Source organism: Diorhabda sublineata, chromosome 6 (genome assembly GCF_026230105.1).
Source record: "Diorhabda sublineata isolate icDioSubl1.1 chromosome 6, icDioSubl1.1, whole genome shotgun sequence".
Classification (NCBI taxonomy): domain Eukaryota; kingdom Metazoa; phylum Arthropoda; class Insecta; order Coleoptera; family Chrysomelidae; genus Diorhabda; species Diorhabda sublineata.
In genome coordinates this window covers 25352462-25374190 of record NC_079479.1, presented here as the reverse complement: position 1 = coordinate 25374190, position 21729 = coordinate 25352462, and the positions used below count along the sequence as shown (strand labels likewise).

The 21729-nt window shown below is 32.3% G+C and overlaps 1 protein-coding gene across 1 annotated transcript in view; it reads right to left on the bottom strand.

Moving 5' to 3' along the window:
- Positions 1-21479, bottom strand: part of LOC130445862 (uncharacterized) — a 52953-nt gene extending 31474 nt beyond the window's left edge. Inside the window, exons 1-2 of the mRNA XM_056781749.1 lie at positions 21378-21479; positions 19425-19580 (exon numbers count right to left, since the gene is read on the bottom strand). Of these exons, the coding sequence (XP_056637727.1) occupies positions 19425-19580; positions 21378-21479 (258 nt within the window). The remainder of the gene's footprint in view (positions 1-19424; positions 19581-21377) is intronic.
- Positions 21480-21729: the final 250 nt, after the last annotated feature.

Below are 21729 nucleotides of genomic sequence, written 5' to 3'. Positions count from 1 at the left end.
AAATCAAATTCAAAGCCCAGAACCAGTTAAAAGTATCAATCGAATAGAAAGAAGCAACTGAAGCTACATTCTGTACAATATTGTAGTTATATTACAGCCTTCAAAAATAAACGATATTCTCAGTAGACGCCACTGTTTCATGATACTTGAATATAATATTTACATTCGCGCGGGAGTTTCAGCAGTCAAGTTAAAATTTTAATAAACACGATATTAACTGCTTTGAAAGGGCCTACGTCAATTTTTTCTTTTAGTTGAAGAAACCAATATGCCTCCGGTTAGTCTGTTCCGTAAAAATCCATCGAGATTAAGCAATTACAGGTTGCAAGATATAGGAAATTTATTGGAAACATGTCAGACGATTTGTAACTTTCATAATAAGAATTATGTTTACTTTTTATGGTGTTCCTGAAGCAATGACTAGCGTACGATGTTAAACATACAATTTAAGTTTAATAAAGCACTGTAATATTAAGAAAAATTTATAAAAAGGAAAGAGATGTAAAGATATACAAACAAATCAAGTTTGCATAAAGTATAACAAATTATTCAAGATATAGCTGTTTAATTTTCAACGGGAAAATGTATCAATAACTAATATATGTAGTTTAAAGAAAAACAGAATGACCAATTGAAACAGTTATACCAAAAGATCATGTGCAGTCGAAGATGGAGAAGTTCATCTCCAAATGGATACTGTGGTTCGTCATAATGGAACAAAAACTATTGTGGTCTATAACTCAATTAGTGCTATTTTTCTTCAAAATTTGAACGTTTATTTAAGAAAAACATGTACAATAGCATTATTCAAAGTATTGCCCATCTGAAGCTATGACCTTTTCCCATTTTTCTGGCAATTTGTGGATCTCCTCATCCCAAATGAACTGCGCCGGCTTGGAAACCAAGAATGAAACAAGCCGATATCTTGCTCTGGGCTATAATGCGGATGAGGTAAAACTTCTCATCCACTGTTTTCCAAATAGTTCTAAGCCGGAATAGCCAAGTGGGGCAGAGCGTTGTCATTATGGAAAATTATTGCCTCGTGTCTGGTCGCATATTCCGGGCATTTTTCGGCTACTGCTCTCTTCAAACGGATTAATTGTATTCGGTAGCGTTCTCCATTGATAGTTTCATCCGGATTTAGCAGCTCATAATACTTGCACTTCGGATTGCCGTAATGGATCCATTTTTCTTCACCAGTAACAATCCGATGCAAAAATGACTTCCTTCTGTGGCATTCCAGCAGGATTTCGGACATGCAAAACCGCCTTTCGACGTCTCTCAGCTTGAGCCCATGTGGAACCCAATTTCCTTGCTTTTGAATATATCCAGCTGCTTTTAAACGTTTTGAAATGGCTGCTTGAGTAACACCCAAAGATTTTGCGAGATCTTCTTGTGTTTGGCAACAATCTCCATCGAGTAATGTTTCCAGTTCTGCATCTTCAAACTTTTTTGGTTGCCCAGGTCGTTCATTGCCTTCCAAGCCAAAATCACCACTTTTAAATCGCACAAACCAATTTTGGCACGTTTGCTAAGCTAGAGTATGTTCACCATAAACTTCCACCAAAATACGAACGAACTTTTGGCAATATTTTTCTTCATATTAAAGTAATGAAAAAGAACTCCCCGCAAAAACACTTTTTCAGGAACAAAGTTCGACATATTGCACTCTCAACTAAACCTAGAGTCGAAAAAATTCTTATACATTCAACAAATCTTGTCAGCTTATGGTTTCTGAAGAATATCTCCCTACGTCAGCTGTAGTAATCTGTTCCAGTACTATCTTTCTTCTTTATTAAATCAGAGTGCAATTTCAACTTGATTTTTCAACATGAATGCACCGCTGAATCAAAATAGCAGTTATATGATTAAATTGGTAACTAAGCAACAACAATTCATATATTTTCTACCAAAATAAGACAGGAGTTGGAGCTGTGAAATGGAAGGTTACTGTGGAGAGTTGAGGGGATGAACTAGGTGTTATAGTAAGTTCTTCGAGTGGTCAAAATATTGCATATGAAGAAGATTAAGTTGTTTGACATTATGTAAAAATTTTGCTGTCACATACTAGCTACCAGTAACCATCCTCTCTCCTTATATAGATTTATTGAAGAAAAGCTCCAGAAGAAGATAGGTTAGAGCCGGAACTTCTTAAATATGGTGGAGAAAAACTAAATAAACATATTCATTAACTAATAGAGCAGATATGGAAACAAAACAAAATCCCAGACGAGTGGAGTATACGCATAATCACACCAATATTTTAGAAGGGCAATAAAGAGATATGTGAGAATTATAGAGCCATAAATCTGCTAAATATCGCCCACAAAATTTTGGTAAATTTATTAAACAAAATATTGAAAGAACTGGCAGAGAAAGAACTGGTGGATTATCAATCCAGAATCTAGACCAAATAATAGAAAAGGCAGTAGAATATAAACGAGAAATGCATATAGTTTTCATTGATTCAATTGAATAAGAGAAAATAACGGAAAAACTAGACAAGGAATTATGTAGAAGTAATACTAAATAAGAGTGACATTAAAGTGAGATTCCGGGGCACAACATGAGAGAAGACGCACACAAATAAAGGCGTCAAACAGTCACCAACGCTTTTCAATATAATATTGGAAGGCATTGTGAAAAACGAAGGATTACAAAATAAGAACATTATAACAATTAAAACATAGATAGTAGAATACGCAGATGATGTAAGTATCATAGCAAATGGACAGAGGGAATTGATAAAGGTAATCAACAAATTAGAAGAAGAAGCAAGCAATTACGGACTGGAAATAAATGCAGAAAAAACAAAATATATAAAAATAGGGGACAAACCAGAAGAGAGAGCAGACCTACTCATAACTAACAAATGAATTTTGAAACAGTATCGATCTTTAACTATCTAGGAATAAGTTTGGGGAGAATAACCAGAGTCAGGATAAAGGACACGATACAAAAAGGGTACTAAGGCTATGGAAAAAATTAGAACCTATCGAAAAACAAAATAAAAATGTACAAGACCCTAAGAAGACCAGTAATCACGTATGCGATGGAAAGAACATTAATCGATAATGGGAAAGAAGAAGAACTTAAATGAATTGAGATAACCATAACAGGTCCACATATAACACAGAAGGGAAAAAGGAGAGCAAAAAAAGGAAGAAATAGAGAAAGAGAAGGAAAATGTAGAGAGATACATAAAAGCACAAAGACTCAACTAGGCTTGGCATATAATAAGAAGAAAATCAACTGAAATGATCAAAAGAATAACGCAATGTGGCCAAGGAGAACAGGCAGCCTGAAGAAGACTTGGAGAAACGAAATAGAGGAGGACATAAGAGTACTGATGATGATGATTGAAGAAAAAAATACAAGAAACATTAGGGAGAGAGTGAATTTACAGCGAGAACGTTGATAATAGGTTACATCTACACGATCTAACAACTCCAATGAACAAAAAAAGGAACAACAAACCATTCATAAATGATAAAAAGTTATAATTTGTTTAAAGAATACGTTTGCGAAAAAATTGCAGAAAAAACAGTAACTTGGCTTCCACTATATTGTTTGTATTTTTAATCCGCTTGAGTTGATAATGGCATAAATTTACGACTTTTGGGTCTTATCGTATTTTATATAGGTCTCAGTAGTACTTTATTGGGATTGTGAAAAATACTATAACTAAACTTTTATTTTGTTATGGAAAGATATTCTAAGACTAATTTTGAAAACACACCATATGTTGTTTAGACTATTCATTGTGTTATGAAAAAATAGTGGTTTTGAGCCGTAATTAAGGTTACAGGTAAAGGCTATTAACTAAAAATTAGTCGAATGTTAATTATAACTCGACTATTGTAAGAAAGGAGAATTTGTCGTGAAAGTATTATTATTACAACGTGGTTGCGTTTTTATTTCTCTTGCCAAATGTTACATTTCTTCAAAAATGTAATAACATGTAATAATTCTAATTATAATTTGAAAAAGTGGAACGTGTATCGAATGTAATTATGTCTTTTGTTCATGATGTGTTTCTTTTTCTAAGAACTTCTGTTTAAATTATGCTTTCAACATAAAGGCGGTCGCGGTATATACAATTACATGACACTATAGAAATGTTATTAACAAAATAAGTTACCCAATCGACACATGAGATTTAAAAAGAAATTAAATGGTAAGTGCGTAAAGAAAAAAATCTCCACGTAATCAACTGACCGATCAAAGCGCAGAATTTTTCATAATTAAATTTTTATAGGTTAGGTTAAACAATCAAGAAAAGGAGACAAAAATATTTTTTATTTGATTGAAGCATAAATAAAACAAGGACATTTTATGAAGAAAGTTTGGCAAGATAGGACATACAAGTTATGAAATTTCAAATTTTTAATCAATAGTGATTATCACTGGGTTTACAATGTTTGTAGCAATATTCAAACATTTATTTATATAGTGCTAATACAGAACAACAGAAAAAAATATTTATTGCATCTAAATGTTCTTGATTTTAGGTCTCTTCTCTTTTAAAATTGATAATTTTTAAAAGAAAGATCAAAATCAAAATATGATATTGACACTGACAATTTGCGTATTTATATTGACCGATAGATCACCTTCATCGTGAATATGAAAATAATGATGAAATAAACTTAGAAATATTTATAAAGCCATAAAGCATACTATTCAAAATGTTCTTCATATCCTTTTTTGTTTGCAGGCTATTAAATTGATCTTTATTTATAAGCAGAAAGATTCCAAAGAATTTAAAACGAAATGGTTCGGTATTGTTGGAAAATATTTTCAAATAGTTGCCGAAGTTCTGAAGAAATTTTGTTATATTTGCGAAGAATTTATGGCAAAATCACAAACCAGAACGTTTCCTAGAAACATGAAAAAACCGTATTTAATATACATCGTTTACGAATTGTTTTCCTTCCCGCAAATTCAGACTTGCAAGTTTTAAAATGGGTAAAAACAAGGAACAATCGGCTGAAAATTGTACATTAATAGAAAGTCTTCATGGTCTAGGCCAAAGGAAACGTACCATTGCCACCGAATTAAAATCACCTCGACGTTTTGTATACTAAAACGCGAAAAAAATATGCATCCCCCTAGAAAAGTTAAGGGCGTTCTCTAAAAATCACAACCGCTGAAGATAAACCAATTGTATTGATCAGTAAACGTGATAGACTATTCATGGGCCCAGAGATTGCAACACAGACCAATAAACCTAGGAAACTACCTTTGAGTACTTCTACAGTAACAAAAGATTAACCTTTTTGGAAGGTTTCTTTAAAGACGTCGTAATAAAATTAAGAGGTTGCAGTGGGATGGAGAACATAAGTTTGAGATTTTTAGATGTTAGATCCATGTGTAATTCCAAGTGGTAGGTTTTCAGATGTTTTGGAGGAAAAGCGCCTGGGGACCTGATATAAATTGAAGGGGTTTTGAAAAAAAAAGGCTATGAAAAATATTGAAGGAAAATGTAGTACGTTCTGGCCAGCAACTGATCGGCAGAAAATTTATCTTCCGCCATGACATCGATCCGAATACCTCCAACAGTATGACATGAGTGAGAATACGGAATGAGTTTCGGAATGTTTCTATGAAAAGACTCCCAATTATAGCATTGAAGCACGCATCTTTGAAGCTCATTTCGAACACCTATTTTGATAGTCAAGACATTTACGTATACTGTAGTAAATTAGATAGTTTTATACTGTTTCATTCCTATAATTTATTTGTAATGTACTTGTCTTTTCTTTGTATTTGCAATTCAACCCTCACAATATCAAACAACAATGATAAAATATCAATTTTTGACAAATAAATCATAGCCAACTCACAAATTAATTGTTAAATGATTATTTCAAGACCACATAATTTTAGGTACAAGGAAGGCTCAATTCAAAAAAATTTAGTGGTAGTACTTCTCGATACTAACATAAAATAGGGGACGATTCATTTAAAAATACGAAATAAATAATTTTCCAGTATTTTCATTAATCGAATACTTTGGACACAACATATCATTATTTTTTAATTTCTCTTACATTGTACAGGGTGTTCAAACGACTTTCATGGAAAATTGGTTATAACTTTTTGAATACCCCGTAGACACATCTCAACTCTATATTATCGTAATGGGGAAGTCAAGCTGATCCAAATATACATTAAAATATAGGGTGTTTCATTTAAAGAAATGTAACTTTGATATGGAACAGCATTCTGGGACACCCTGTAAGTTTGTAAATGTGAAGACTAAAGCTATAATCCTTCAAAAGTTCGAATTGATATCTTAAAGGACAATGGAGGCACTTAACTTCATCACACAAATATTACAGGGTTAAAAAAAATTATTTACATATTTTTTAACTTCAATTATCAAAACTATGTATATAAAATCGGTTTACGCGGCCTCCATATTGAAACACTAAGTTGTTTTTGCAAGCTAAGACCTAAGTTTCAGGGGAATAATCTATTAACGACATAATATTCCGTCTCATAAAAAACTAAAGTGGTTTTCCAGACTAATATGAGCCTGACGATCACTAAAGGATCTTTTTTGAAACGAAAAAATGCTCCGAAGTATGAAATAATTATAATTCGAATAAGCGGATATTTTGAAACCAAAAAAAAACGACATGGAAGAAAGAAGGTGGATACTTAACAAAGAATATAAATTATAAAACACACAGTATAGTTTTTTTTAGTAGATATTTCTAAGTACACAAATAAATTACGTATCCAGAAATGTCAGTAATCTTGAAAAATGATCAAAAAACTGGTTTTAATTCTAAGATATATAATACAACGTATTTCATTTTGTTTCATTTCACGTTCAACATTCACTTTTTACCTATTCAGAGCTCTCGGAAACTGCTGAAAGTTTCATTCATCCTTTTGTAAGCATTTTTCATCTACCTGAAACGGTGTTACAAATTAGTTCTGCTTCTAGGAAACACCCCCTTATACCGACCTAAACAAATAATTCACATCCGGCACGTTTTTAGCCCACGAACACCGAATTTCAATGATTTCGGTGATAAATTCTCGGTCATTATACACAAACTTCGATCTAATTTCATCACGTTTCGGTGTTTTGAAGTTGTTTTGTTTTAAATATATGTTTTAATTAATTTTTTTGTCATAGTTTAAATTTTAACAATACTGGCTCATATAAAACTAGAACTTGATATTAATTAATTAACAAATTTCTTTATACGTGGATTGCAAATTAAGTTTTGCGAAATACGAATAAAAAAATATTTATAATTGGATATGGCTTTATTTGTTTCAAAATTATCTTCATTTAGATCAATACACATTTGCCTGTGTTTAAACCTCCAAAACATGTAATTTGAACGCATCAACCGCTTCTTCTGGTGTGGAAACACGTTGACCATGCAATTTTTGATATGCGTGAATAAGAAATCATTGGGTGCAAAACAAAGACTGTACGTCGAATGACCCATCTATTGGATATTTTGATTGTTCAAAAGCGTCTTTTGCGATTGGTTTTCCTGATTTTTTCGCCAAACAAATGATGGTGTGTCGTTCAAAATTGGCCGTTCTCTGTTGCTCTAATAGAACGGTGGCAAGCAACATGTCCAGTTATTCTGAAAGAACAGATAATCATTTGCTGTAAAGTGCTTCGTTTGTTGGATTCGATTCAGCTTAAAAGTCCCATATAGTAGAATATATTTTGGTTCATAGATGCATAGATCCATGCCTATAAATGTCTTTTGAAGCGCCGCAATTGAATGTTTTCAGCATTTATTTGCACCAATTGACCCGAGCGATTGTCAAATTATTTTAACAGCAAAATGTTCATGCAATATTGTATGTATGGGAGTGGAACTAATGCCAAATCTCACGATATGTCACATGATGATCTTGCAATATCAGTTTACGCACATCATCGATGTTGTCTGGTACAACAATCGATTTTGGACGACCTTCACGAAATCCATCTTGTAGCGAAACACGATGGCACGAGATAAAGCTTCAGCACCAAAAGTTGAAGTTAATCCGCACATTACTGTTGGTTTAATCAACGTCGAAAGTCATAGAAAATTAATTTGATTCAATTGAATGACCAAATTGAATGTTTCTATTTCAACAAATCAAATAACACTCGTATGACAACACATTCTGAGTACGTCCACCATTAAAAATGTCAGATTTGACATATTCAGTGTTGCCAGATGTCAAAACTTAAGTAGCAATCCTCGTAAAAGTATGTTTGATAACTTAATTTTCAAGTTCAGAGAACAATATCATTCGTATAATGGCAAATATCATCTTTTCTGCTAATTGTTAACAATTTTTTGGAAACAAAGAAATTTCTCTCTCCTTCTAAAAATCATTTCGATGATATACATTGTCAAAATTAAACCAGATAATAAAATTAAATATACGACAGTCTTAAAATACGTTATAATTAAGACCCCATCTCCACACCATGGGCATTACGGATGATCCGGAGTGCCGTTGATACAAGAAGATGGAAGAAACTGCAGACCACATCATCTGTAAGTGCCCAGCACTCACACGAGCGTGATTTAAGCATTTGGGCAAGCCTCATAGCTTACTGGATGATTATAGAAAAATTATTTTCTCAGTATTATTCGATTTGGTAACAGGTTCCATTAATGAATTTTTTGTTTACAAGGTGTGGCTATTAAACAACGAGAACAAGGGTTTTATTATAAAAATTATTCTACATTAGAATGCCCCCCCCCCTTCAATACACTCCCCTTCCCACACAACACACCTTTCCATAAGTTTTTTCCATTGATCGAAGCAGTACTGAAAGTCTTTTTTGGTGAGTGCCTTTAGGACCTCTGCCGTTTTTTGCTTTACCGACCCGTCGACTCAAATCGGGTCCCTTTCAAACCAGATCATTTTCTAACCTTTCAAGGAAATCTGAGCAGACCCTTTGACGCAAGAGCTTTTGGTCAGGAATCAGATTTTTCTAATCGTTTCTTTATCGGTGTTTACAGCCACGGCAATCATCCGGATGCTTATTCGGCGATTGATTCCGGAGTTGAAACAGTAACAGTAACCTTGGTGCTGGTCATCTTCAGCGTTCTCTCGGCCCTCACTAAAGCTCTTATACCACTCAAAATTATGCGCACAAGTTAGAGAATTGTCCCCATAGGCCTTTTGCAACAGTTTATAAATCTCAGTCGGAGTTTTTGTCAATTTAACGAGAAATTTGAGATTTATATTCCTGTTTTTTACACGAGAAAAAACACGTTCGTTTCAAACCGCTATTACACACATACTATAATAGTGACAGAAACGTGTTTTGGAACGTGCATAGACAAGATATCTAGATACCCAACGCTCTAATCGTTTTTTACACCAACCCTCTAGGGCGCCCTCTATTCGCACAGTCAAGTTATTTAATGGTCAGACCTCGTATCTATACTTTCAAATGATTCAGTGATTCTAAAAATTAAAGATTGTAATGCGGGCCTGGACAATTTGTTGACTATTCAATGTATCGTCTCTTATTTTTTTTTGTGAAGATAGGATATTTGCTATTTGATGACCAACATTATACTACATATTTGTTCTAGAGTCTATCGATATAATTATTTCCAGGTGTTCTTTCCATATAGTAGCACTGTTTAATAAAAGTAAATCAAATTTTATAAGTGATATTCAACTATAAAAATAAATTATATTCAAGAATAACCTTATTGTTAACCAAATTCCTATGAAACAGTTAAGGTCGGTAAATTATTTAAAAACCACTGTAGGCGATTTTACAGCAATAAATGTGATTCTCATGCTTCTCACTAGATTCTATAATGTATAACTTAGTTAGCAAAAGGTTGTTTCAAATGACTAAAGTTAACCAATAATTTAAGTCTATAAAAACTGGTATCATTGTTCTGTAGCTATAAATTTGAAGTTTTCACATTAAATCCTTTTCAATTCTGAGATCTGAACTTTTTTGTGACTAGAGATTTAAGGTTTTAAACTGAATGGACTGCATTTCTTTATATTCAAATGAGGTATCGACTCTCCCATTTTACACCCCCTACCTTCTCTCCTATCATATCCATTCATTAAATTTTAATCTACGATTTTCAACATTTTTGATAAATGAATTAATGTTTTGAGAATCCAAAAAAAATGTGGGAAATAGAGATATACAGCAAGTTAAAACCTTTATTAAACTGATGCTAGAACAAGACGAATGTAAAGTAAAGGAGAATATAAACAAAAAGTTAGAAAAGAAAAAGAAAGCACGATGAGATATGATAACTATCAATAGAATTTGCTAAAAAAAAAAAAAGAAAACAGTGAGTGCAAATATTTCTCAAAAAGAATAAAAATAAAAAAAAAAAAAAAATATATAAAAATAAAAAAAAAAAGAATAAAAATCATAAAGTCATTAATAATATAAAATCTAATTTATAAATTCAGAGGATGTAAACATAGAAATTGAGTAGATGCGAATAGAAAGGTAACTACAGGATGTAGTGGAATGAAAGTTGAACCGTTCCACGTGGACAATATTTTCATGATACAAAAAAATTAGGAATTGTTTGCACAGAAATATGAAGTTACAAATGACATGAAATCCCTAGCAGAAATACACAAATTTACAACAAATTAAACAATGAATCATTACCAGTATATGAGAAGAGGAAATGTCCTATTGGGAATTATTATACAGGGAACTTACAAAAGTTACTATATAAAAGTATCACGCTAATTATTTAAAAAATGATATGTAGTTCTTTTCCCATAATTTGTTTGATTATAAACTAGTTTAGTAAAAATAGTTTTTGTTAACTCAATTCAGAGCTTTATTTAGGGATAAAAATATATTTAATAGCTATAAAACACGAAACATTAAAAAATTTCCTCAGACAAAATATGAAAAATATTAAAAAGCATTGGTTGTTTTAAATCTTTTTAGAGCGAAATATTATGAATATCTGAATCAAGCAAGGAATAAATATAAAAAAGAATATTTCAATAGAAAGTATATACAGAGACGTACAATAAAGAGAAAAAGACATGTTAGAGGTGCAACTTTAGTTGATTCGAAGGATATCATCATTTGTGTCAAGCAGGGTGATGGATCCTCTCCCCTGGTATAGCAAAAGAAGAAATCAATTTGGCACCTACAATTGAAATCCTAGGGTACTCTGATGATCTCAATGTCATGAAACAGTAAATAATAAAGGACTACAACGAAACTAAACACATGTACATGGGTCGCATTACTTCTAACCAATACAGTTACTTCGAAACGGTAACCAGCTTTCAACACTTGGTCTACTGGAAAAGAATTTGTCCAAACGTGCTTCTGGTTCTTATTGCTACTACTATTTTGGACCATAATAGATCCTCATCAGATTGGTGGTGCTACATGGTGATGAATCCTAGTCTCTGAATAAGAACCTGGTAATAGAATAGTCTTAAAGTCAATTAAAATAATAGATGAAAACTATTGGATTTAGATTCTGTAACAATGATCAGTGCCTTTTGGGGTCATGAGGCAAAGTGCTTGGGAGTCCCCACTTTTTTCTTTTCGATGTTTTAATGAGGAGGCAGTTACATCAAGTCATAAAGAAGTCATTAGGTGACTGTGCTTGTCTCTTATTGTTTTGAAGCATTCAATTATATCGACTTCTATTATTATAACTCTTTCTAACACACGGAAAGTAGCTAAATATTTGTTAGAACATAATAATTCAACTAACAAATTTGTTTATACGATTTAAGAAAAAAACTGTTTCATTACATAAATGATTCTATCAAGCATAGTTGAACAAAAGTTGAGAGCCGTAAACACTTTCTTTGCGAGTTGTATACAATATTTTATTACGTTCATGTAGATTGGAAACTCGAGTTTATCGGGACTCACTTCTTTGGAGAAGTGTAAGCCTGTAGAATCATTCTTTCCCGAACACTACAAGCTACAGAAGTTCGAGATTAATATCCACAGGCACCATTCGAACTACTTGAATCTTATTCTTGCTTTTTACATAAAAGAATAATTTATTTAGGGTTTATTAAAGTTGAAGCAAATATAACTGATGTATGAGGTTTTTCCGTGATATAGGAAGAAAAGTTTGTTGTATATATTTAGAAAAATCTCGAAGAGGGGACACCACTGGTATGTAGTAGTCTTTGATAATCCCATCGGAGGTTAAATTGTGGGTGGTTGAGAGGAAACCACGTACCATCGCGTACAGGGCATTTTATATTTAAATGTTGCATGATTAACTCGTATTAAATAAACGTAACGGACTCTTAAAGGTTTAGTTATAATTTATTTTTTATTGTCTATTGTCTACGGAACATCTCACGCCATTACAAACTCAATTTCTTCGATTGCAATAAATCTTTCTATACATAGTTTCAATTTTTATTTCACATCAGCGTTTTGTACTTTGACTCGCATCCATTATTCAATTTGAATAATGCAAATTGGTGGGTTAAATTATCCGTTTGGTGACAAACAATGTTGTATATGCACATTTTGGAACAATACTTTTCAGATTAACCCAACGAGATAAACGCTACTTTAAATAAAACACTTCGTTTTTGTTTACGTGCTGGTTATAACAATGAAGCAGATGAGAGAATTGTTATTTTGAAAAAAAAAATGTTTCAATAACATCAGCGAACATTTCAAATGCAATATTTTACATAATAGAATATGCAGTATCACTATGTACTTAGAAATAAAAAAATATTGAACAAAATTCTCATTAAACACAACTGAGATTGTTATGGCATAAGTCAGACAAAGCTCTCGAAAAATCGGCATATGTCCGGAAACGCTCATAAGTTTGGCAAAACTGTCGAAAAAGATTGAAACGAAACATGTTCGTGCTTCAGACAGTTGTGTCTGTGTTAAGATAAGACGTGCTCGTAGAGTAGACGCGTTTTAAGAATGAATAAACGATACTATTTCACGCTTCAGGCTTTTTTTTGTTATTTTCAACAAGTTTCGAACCGCCTCTACCAAATCGTTCAACAGTGTCGAAGACGTACCATAAATCGGCATAAATGCATGTACTGGAATGACCAAAATCCCCTTGTCTTCATTGAAAAAAAGTCAAACCTGCCTAGGGTGTCTGTGGGCAGGTATCCATGCGGGAGGTTTCGTGTGTCTGTACTTTTTTGTGGGTCACGTAACGGGCCAAAGTTATCTGCAAATGCTTGAAGGTTTACGTGGGGAACTGGACAACGATCCATCATTTTATGCGGGATGGAGATTTTTACTATTTTTACTAGGTCTTACCCTTCGGCTTCCTAACTCATAGATAAATACGAATCCAGTTAGTAAATAGAATTGTCCACTAATGTTCCATATTTGATTTTAATACTTTTATTAGTATATAAAACTTCTAACAAGATTTCCAAAATTTTATGTAATCAATTTTTTTATAAACTTGCACGAAGATTTGAATGGTTATTCTCTCATGAGATTTAATTCATCAATTAGTATTAACCCCTCTTTTCGCAGCTGTTTCTTTCAAAGATTGATACATTCGATATTTGCAATAATAGTAAAGGGGCTAGATTAGATAGGGTTGTGTTATAAGCTTATTTATTTCGATATTGATATGAGTTTTTCTCCTTTATCATTCATTTAAACCTATTCTCCCCCCAACCATTGCATTTTTGCATTCTCCAGCCTTTTTTGATCTTCCTTTCCCATCTTCTTCACCTTTCAGTATCAATTTTTTCTCTAATTCTACTTATATGTAAAAACTATTTCTCTCTTTAATCTCTAATTACATTGATTCTACTTAGATGCTTATACCATTCTAATAGTTCGTTTTTTTTTTCAATAAGATAAGTTACCTCACTCTATTTTCTTCTGGTCATCTTTTCCACTAGTTTCCTTAAATTTTTCGATGTATTTAATATTTCCATGATATCATTTTGTTTATTAATATTTCCTTGGAAGCCTTTATAATGAAAATTTGGTTTATTATTTATTTATCTGCTATAAAACCTTCTTGGTACTCTCCTACATTTTTTGTTGCATTTTTCTAATCTGTTTTCAAAAATTTCCGCTAAAACTTTGTATGTTACATCTCAAAGTGCAATTCCACCGTAGTTATTGCATTTTTTCTCAGCACCTTTTCTGTGTATTGGTATTATTAATACCTTGTTTTTCCATTTAATTTTTCGCTTCCAAATCTCAAAATTTCTATTCGAATATTGTTTGTTGCATATCTATTATTCTTCATATGTCTTGAACATTCTGTTACACACATGTACCCAAGAGGATACTCCCCTATTCCTCCTAAAAGCTACCTTAACTTCTTAGATAATTCCCCCATATCCATCAAATGAAACCTTACCACACACACCCACTACACACACTTCGTCAATCGTATGTGTTGTAGGTTTTCTGCGGTTTCCCTGTAACCTGGTGAACCGGTCACCAGCCAAAGGGCCGACTATAGAGAATAATGCAACCGCATCTGTACTCGCACGCTCTTCATTTAAATTTTTCAAAAAACAAACATAACAGCCACAAAAGCTTATAAAAAAATACCCAAACCGAGAAGAGCCGTGTTTACTTGCTAGAACTCTCTTTTCGTTCTCTCCTGGTCAATGATCGTAGTTTTTTATCTTTCAGCTAGGAGAACAAATCCCCACGCAACCACCACAGCCCCAGCCTTGCAAAGGAGCAGCTCCTATATTAGGACCAACAAATTGAAAATCTGCGGACGATTATAATGATATGAATTAAAAAAAAATCGTGAAACGATGACGACTCGCCATTACACGCAGCTCCCGAACTAATATAAATGTGATAAAGTCTAAATTCGCTTATAGCTAGCAAAGATCTGGGCCCTGGCTAGGGTGGTATTGTTAAATACTCTTTGTGTGAGGTGTTTGCTACAGAATTACGAGAGGATCATTGCCAGTCGCCCATTCTTTGTCCAAAAAAAGTATTTTTCATGCAAAATTCCCCTAACGACTTATTGTACTTTCGATGATTAATGAGCTGGAAATGTGCTTTATCTAGAATTAATTTATGAAAAAAAATCTCCCTCGGTTATTAACTGAGATTTCTCGTAACGAAATACGAAAAATCAAACTAATGCAGCTTGCGTACAAACCAAATATAATATGGGAACTTGTTTTTATTTGTCACAAATGTAGCTCGTATTATAGCCTTAATGAACGTTAGCCGAACTAAGTATACCTTGGTATAGCATCACCAACAGTTCAGGATGTCTGAAATAGGTATATGTTTATGTAAACATCAACAGGCGAGTTAATTCTTCTTTGTTGTCTTGAATGCTTCACCAACTCGTAGAAATACAGCAGCTCAACATCTTCCACAAACCTTGCGCAGTATTGAATCTTGAGAGAACAATACGACGAAGACTTAGATCTTTAAGGAAGCCTACCACATCGCCCCAGCTGCTCCCAAGACATCATCTAGCACGTTCCAGCTTTCGATATCTTGATGATCAAATAATGCAACTACATCTGTTCAACATCTTCCACAAACCTTGAGAGTAATGAGAGCTCAATACGACGAAGACTAAAATCTTCAAGAAAGCCTGCCACATCACCACAACTGCTTCCAAAACATCGTGGAGCACGTTCGAGCTTTCGATATCTTAATGATCAGAATCGAGTGTGTAGAAGTTGAAATAACATATTTGCAGAAGAACTATTTGGTTAGGTTTGGGATTAACTTCGAGGACGTAATGGTCGTCGACCTGATTTATCCAATAGTCTTCAAGATCAGCGAATGGCATTCAAGAAAGTGAACCATATTACCTCAGCTGTTTTCAAAACATCAGAATCGAATTTGGAAACGTCGAAATAAAATATTTGTAGAGAAATGGTTTGGTTAGCTTGCATCTCCATCTGGCGCTTACTTCGAGTACTTATTCGTCGCCAATTTGTATACTCTATAGCCTTCAAGATCAGCGAAGTACAATTCAGAAATAATTTGAATGATTGAATACAGTCATTTGGAGAATTTAACTGGAGGTATATTTGGAACATCAATCAAAGTAGCTAACTTTGGAGTTGAGTCCAGTTTTTTGGCAGGAAATATATTTTTTGAACTATCTACTATATTTTAATTTATGTAATATTAAAAGCAAAAAGCGTATTAAATTCCATAATATATCGTTTATATGATGTTTGAGAGCCTAATTTCAGATAGTATACTTCATTTTTAAGAATTTTTTGTCTGTAATTCAGTTTAATAAAAGACGGAATTCACATAAAGAGCAGAAGACCAAACAATTCATAAACTATAAAACCGAAAATGGTGTCATTAACAGGATATAACGATAGGCTATTTGATCAAGGACTCATATAAAATGTCATAATTTGTGTTCTGGTATGCCCAGTGGCCATAATCAAGATATTTGGGATTCTCCAAACTGAGACGTTTATCGCTTTCGAAGCACAAGAAAATATAGTTTATTCCCATTGAATCGTATTATAAAGAATATTGTGAAAATGAAAAATATTGACAATAATCAAAAATGAATTTTTATGTACATACTGTCCTTTATTTTCTGCCTAATATTTTTCTCCAAGCAACTGATATCTTTTTTAAACTCCTCGTATCAAAAAATTTCTTTACAGAAATTTATCAGGATCAGAAAAAAATTTTTTATAAGATCAGTGCAAAGGATCTCTCCTTTGAAATTTGAACTTTTGTTTGATCACTTCTAACTCCATGTTAAATAATTTGTATTGTATTTGTATAATCACGAAAGGGCTACTGTATTTTTTCAATCATAGTAATAATGTCCTTCCGATTTTCTTGTATTACGTTGCCATTTCACAATTGTAGATACTATAAATTTATATAGTGCTATTTTCCAAAAAAAATTACTCTAATTTTAACCCTGTATATTCCCCACAAACATGACGCTGAAGGAACTCAATATATACAGACACTTACATGAATATGTTCTCAATCGATGTGAAAAATAAATCGATATCTCAAATGGTTTCGGAAACATAAATTTTTTTATAAAATCCCGTCAAATTGTTTCTAATTTCTGGATTTTTTGGCAAAATGGTTGATAGATTCTCTAATAGATTGGTCAGTACGTTTCCGATAAGTATCAACAAGGGACAGGAACTTTTTGGATTTCTTTAGAGCTGAAGACTGTAGTTGAGAATATTCGTAAACGTTGTAAACAAATGGATCTTACTAAATGGTGTACTCGTATTGGTAAAAATCAAAATAATGAAAACAGCCGGCATGTAACAAGCTAAGGTACACATAGACAAATCTTTTACTTGTTAAACTATTATTGGATCTTCAAAACTATGTCAAATATTTAAGGACAATCAACAGGATTCATTTACAAATTAGAACCTAGACGTTATTTAGCATACATCCGACTCAAAGTCGTACAAACCATACAATTATTTTATTCATGATTCTTTGCTACCAATTTGAATATGGTAAACGAACGATTAAATTTTAATTACGATGACATAATACGCTTAGAAATAATACGTTGTTTTTTGCATAAGATAATATATTTTTTGAAAAAAAATAATTTTATGTAATTACTTAATTATTTATGTAATGAAACCTTGACAAAAATAATTATGAACACATTATAATTGTTTGAAATTTGTCACGGTATTCAGTAATCGTTGAATGATTAAGAAAAGCTGTTCATCATATACCTAGTTGGAATTTTGTTCAGTTTATAGTATAGGTAAAAATGTAAAAAATACCCGGATGTTTAGGAATATTGCCACCGAAAAGGGGATGACGAAAGTTAAAAAATGACTGTCAGACATTTTCAATACCAAAGTGTCCCTCAGATAGTTCATATTCTCTTCCGATAGATTATTATCAGATCACTGGAAGATTAAGCTTAGAACGTACCTTTTCGTAAAATTCTTAGAGTATTTTAACTTTTAACGGTGTGGTTTTTAGTCAGTCATAAACGGTTTAAATCGCTGGTAAAAAACATACACAATCAATGAAATTTCCAGAATTTGGAAAGAAAATTGTGAAAATTTGAGTAAATAGTACCTAAAAAGATATAAAAGTATCTCGAATGTTTCATAATAATCCAAAATAATCTAAAACGATATAATATATATGATGTGAAGTGTTTTCAAAACGATCCAGAACGGTACGACACAATCTTAAGCGATCTAGAAGGATCTTAGATGTCCTAGAATAACGTAATCCATGTTCCATAACTACAGAAATCAACGTATTAAGCTCAGAAAATGATGTAGAATATTATAGAAACTGTCCTAGAAATGACCTAAAATGATGTTTATAGAACAATATAAAGTAATAAAAAATATTCCAAAAGAATCCAGAAGTATATTGTGTTTTGAAAAGATCTAAAATAATATCAACTATGATCTAGACTGAGAATGAAATATTCTAGAACGACCCATAATGCTCTTAAAACTATCTATAAGGGTTTCAAGTATACTATAACAATCGAGAAGGACCTTAAATATATCTTTAAATGATTTAGAATGGGACACGTATTTCTACAAAAAATTATAATGATCTGAAGCGTGCTAAAATCATATTAAAGGACCACAAGTGTTCCAAATAATCTACAATGATCTACAGAGGTTCTAAATGTGCTATACCGATCTAAAAGGACCCCAGGCGTGTCCTAAAATAATCTAGGATACTCCTTATGTTTTTGAAACAATCTTTAATGATCCCAAGTATGCTCAAATCATCTCCCCAAAGTCTACGAAAACAATCTATGAGGATGTAGAATGTGTCCTAAAATGATCTATAAGGGTTCCAAATGTCCTATCACGATCTAAAATATATCATAAAATGATCTATAAGGATCCCAAGTGCTCTAAAATGTTCTATAATTATCTAAAAGTCACCTAAAGTGATCTAGAAGCATCTCAAGTACACTATAATATTCTAGAAGGACATAAAATGTGTCCTAGAAGAATCTGAAATTTATTCTAGAATAATCTATAAGGGTTCCAAATGTGCTACCACGATCTAGAAAAACTTTAAATGTTGTCTGAAATGATCTATAATGGTCCCCAGTCTCCTAAAGTGATCTATAATGGTTCCAAGTCACCTAAAATTATCTAGAAGCACCACAATTGTACTGAAGCATTTTAGGACATAAAATGTTTTCTAGAACGATCTATGAGGGTCGCAAGTGTTCTAAAATGATCTATAATAATCCTAAGTCAGCTAAAATGATCTATAAGGACCTAAACAATGGCCTAGAATGAACTATCAAATATAATAACACAATTCAGAGGGACCCCAAATATATCTTAAAATGATCTAGAATGGGATGGTATGTCTAAAAAAATTTATAATGATCTCAAGTATGCTAAAATCATATTAAGAGACCACAAGTGTATTAAATAATCTAGAATTATCTACAAAGGTTCTAAATGTGCTATACCGATCTAAAAGGACCCCAAGTGAGTCCTAAAATAATATAGAATATACCGTATGTTTTTAAAACAATCTCAAGTTTGCTCAAATCCTTTAAAAGTACCCAAAGTGTACTAAAATGTTCTATACGGGTTCCAAGTGTCCTACCACGATCTAAACGGACCTAAAAAATATCATAAAATGATCTATATGTATTCCAATTGCTCTAAAATGTTCTGTAATGATCCCAAGTCACCTAAATTGATCTAGAAGCACCCGAATTATACTAAAACATTTTAGAAGGACAAAAATTTTTTTCTAGAACGATCTATAAGGGTTGCAAGTGTTCTAAAATGATCTATAATAATCCTAAGTCAGCTAAAATGGTCTATAAGGACCTAAAATATGCCCTAGAATGAACTATAAAAGTCCCAAATATAATAACACGATCAAGAGGAACCTCAAATGTATTCTAAAATGATCTATAAATGTCCCAAGTGTTGTACATAGATCTTGAATGATCCCAAGTGAAGTGAAACAAGTTTTTTAAATGTGTTTTAGAAGTAAAAATACTCATAATCATGAAAATGTGTTTGTTAAAATACCAAAATCATATTTTACTGTACTATTGTCGTAAATAACCTTTAAATTAATTCTTGGAAATAATGACTTTATGTATAAAGACAGTTATCCCTATATATATATATATATAAAATTATTAAGTTTGAATTTAGTAATTTAGGTTAACTAGCATTCCAATTTCATCGGAAATGATGAATTTATGAATCGGATATTTGTTTTTTCTAGATTTTTATTCAATTTAAAACTTGGTAATGAACGAATGTTCAATAAACGCTATTAAGGTATAATAAAAACTTTATTCCGCTAAAGAAGTCATTTGTCCAAGATAATTCATTTAGAAATGAGTAGAATGTCATCAACAATATTTAATGTTTCATATTATTTTCCAATAGTAGATATATTCTTTTCTATTCTCGTTTATTTTTCTTTCTAATCAATAACATCTATTGTTGTTGAGTATTCCACAGCTTCGTTTTTCTATTTTTAGTCTCATCTACTTTCACATTTGGTTTCTGTATATCATCGGTTCTATAATGACGAAATTGACAAATTTTAGTATAACATTTTACTTTTTATTCGATTACCACTGATATTATTGAAAATTCACCCTTCAATGTTACAAATGAATTTTTATTTCAAAGAATACATGAAAACGAACGTGATGGTATAGTTTCACGGTTGAACGACTGAACGTTCCATCCCTTGGTCGGTGCCCCTCTGGAAATTGGGCGATACAAAGGGTGAAAAACAAAGTAAGTTGTGATAATCAATCAATATTTCCAATAACATCGTTCGCCTACGGCTTCTTATGTTGGAAGAAGAGTTTTGTTTAACTAACCGAATGATTTAATCACCACCAAAGCGGAAACACTATGTCTCAACAATTTAGCTACCGAATTAAAAATATTGTCTAGCGCCAATTCCTTCGGATATTTTTCACTAGTTATTATTATGTTGTTGTAATAGTTTAACAGAAACTAAAAGAGAACAAAAAGAATATTTACATATTGTATTTATCAAATCAAAAGAAGCATTCGACTTGATAGAAAAATATGGTATAGTATGACGAGTGAAAATAACAAAAGATATATTTGAAAACGGAAACAAAAAGGTTCAAATAGACTGGGAGTGTTTAGAATAGTGATGGAAATTACTCAAATTAACAGTTTTAGTCCTCTTTTTTATATATTAGTCATGGATGGATCTATAAATTATAAACTGGAGACAGATGAAGTAATAATAGTAGATACATTTAATAAAATTGAAGAAAAAGTAGACACTACTCGACAGTAGGATGGTAGTAAATCAATAAAAGGAACATGAGAAAGTTTTCAGGAAGATTTAATATTTATGATGTCTATTACTTTGCTAGATTTAATTTCACAATTTTCCTTCTCACTTTCTCAATTTTCTCTGGTGTAAACGCCTCATCTAAATGTCCTCTTCCCTTAGATTCATCGATCTTTGTGCAATCACATTTAGGTTCCGATTGGTTATTCATTATGGTCCATTTGCTTTGGAAAGAGTTACCAAAATATTTTTTGAATGAAGCTTTTCATTCAATGGCAACTCTACGCATTTCATACCCATACAAGATCTACTCCAAAAGACATCCTTTATACCGTTGAAAATTTATTACATATACAAGTCACGGGGTTTTTAACAAAACAAAGCGTTAGTTCACATTACTCCTACTGTCAGATGATCTGCTTCATTCGCAGTATCTTGCAGTGCATCTTTTCTTAGTGAAA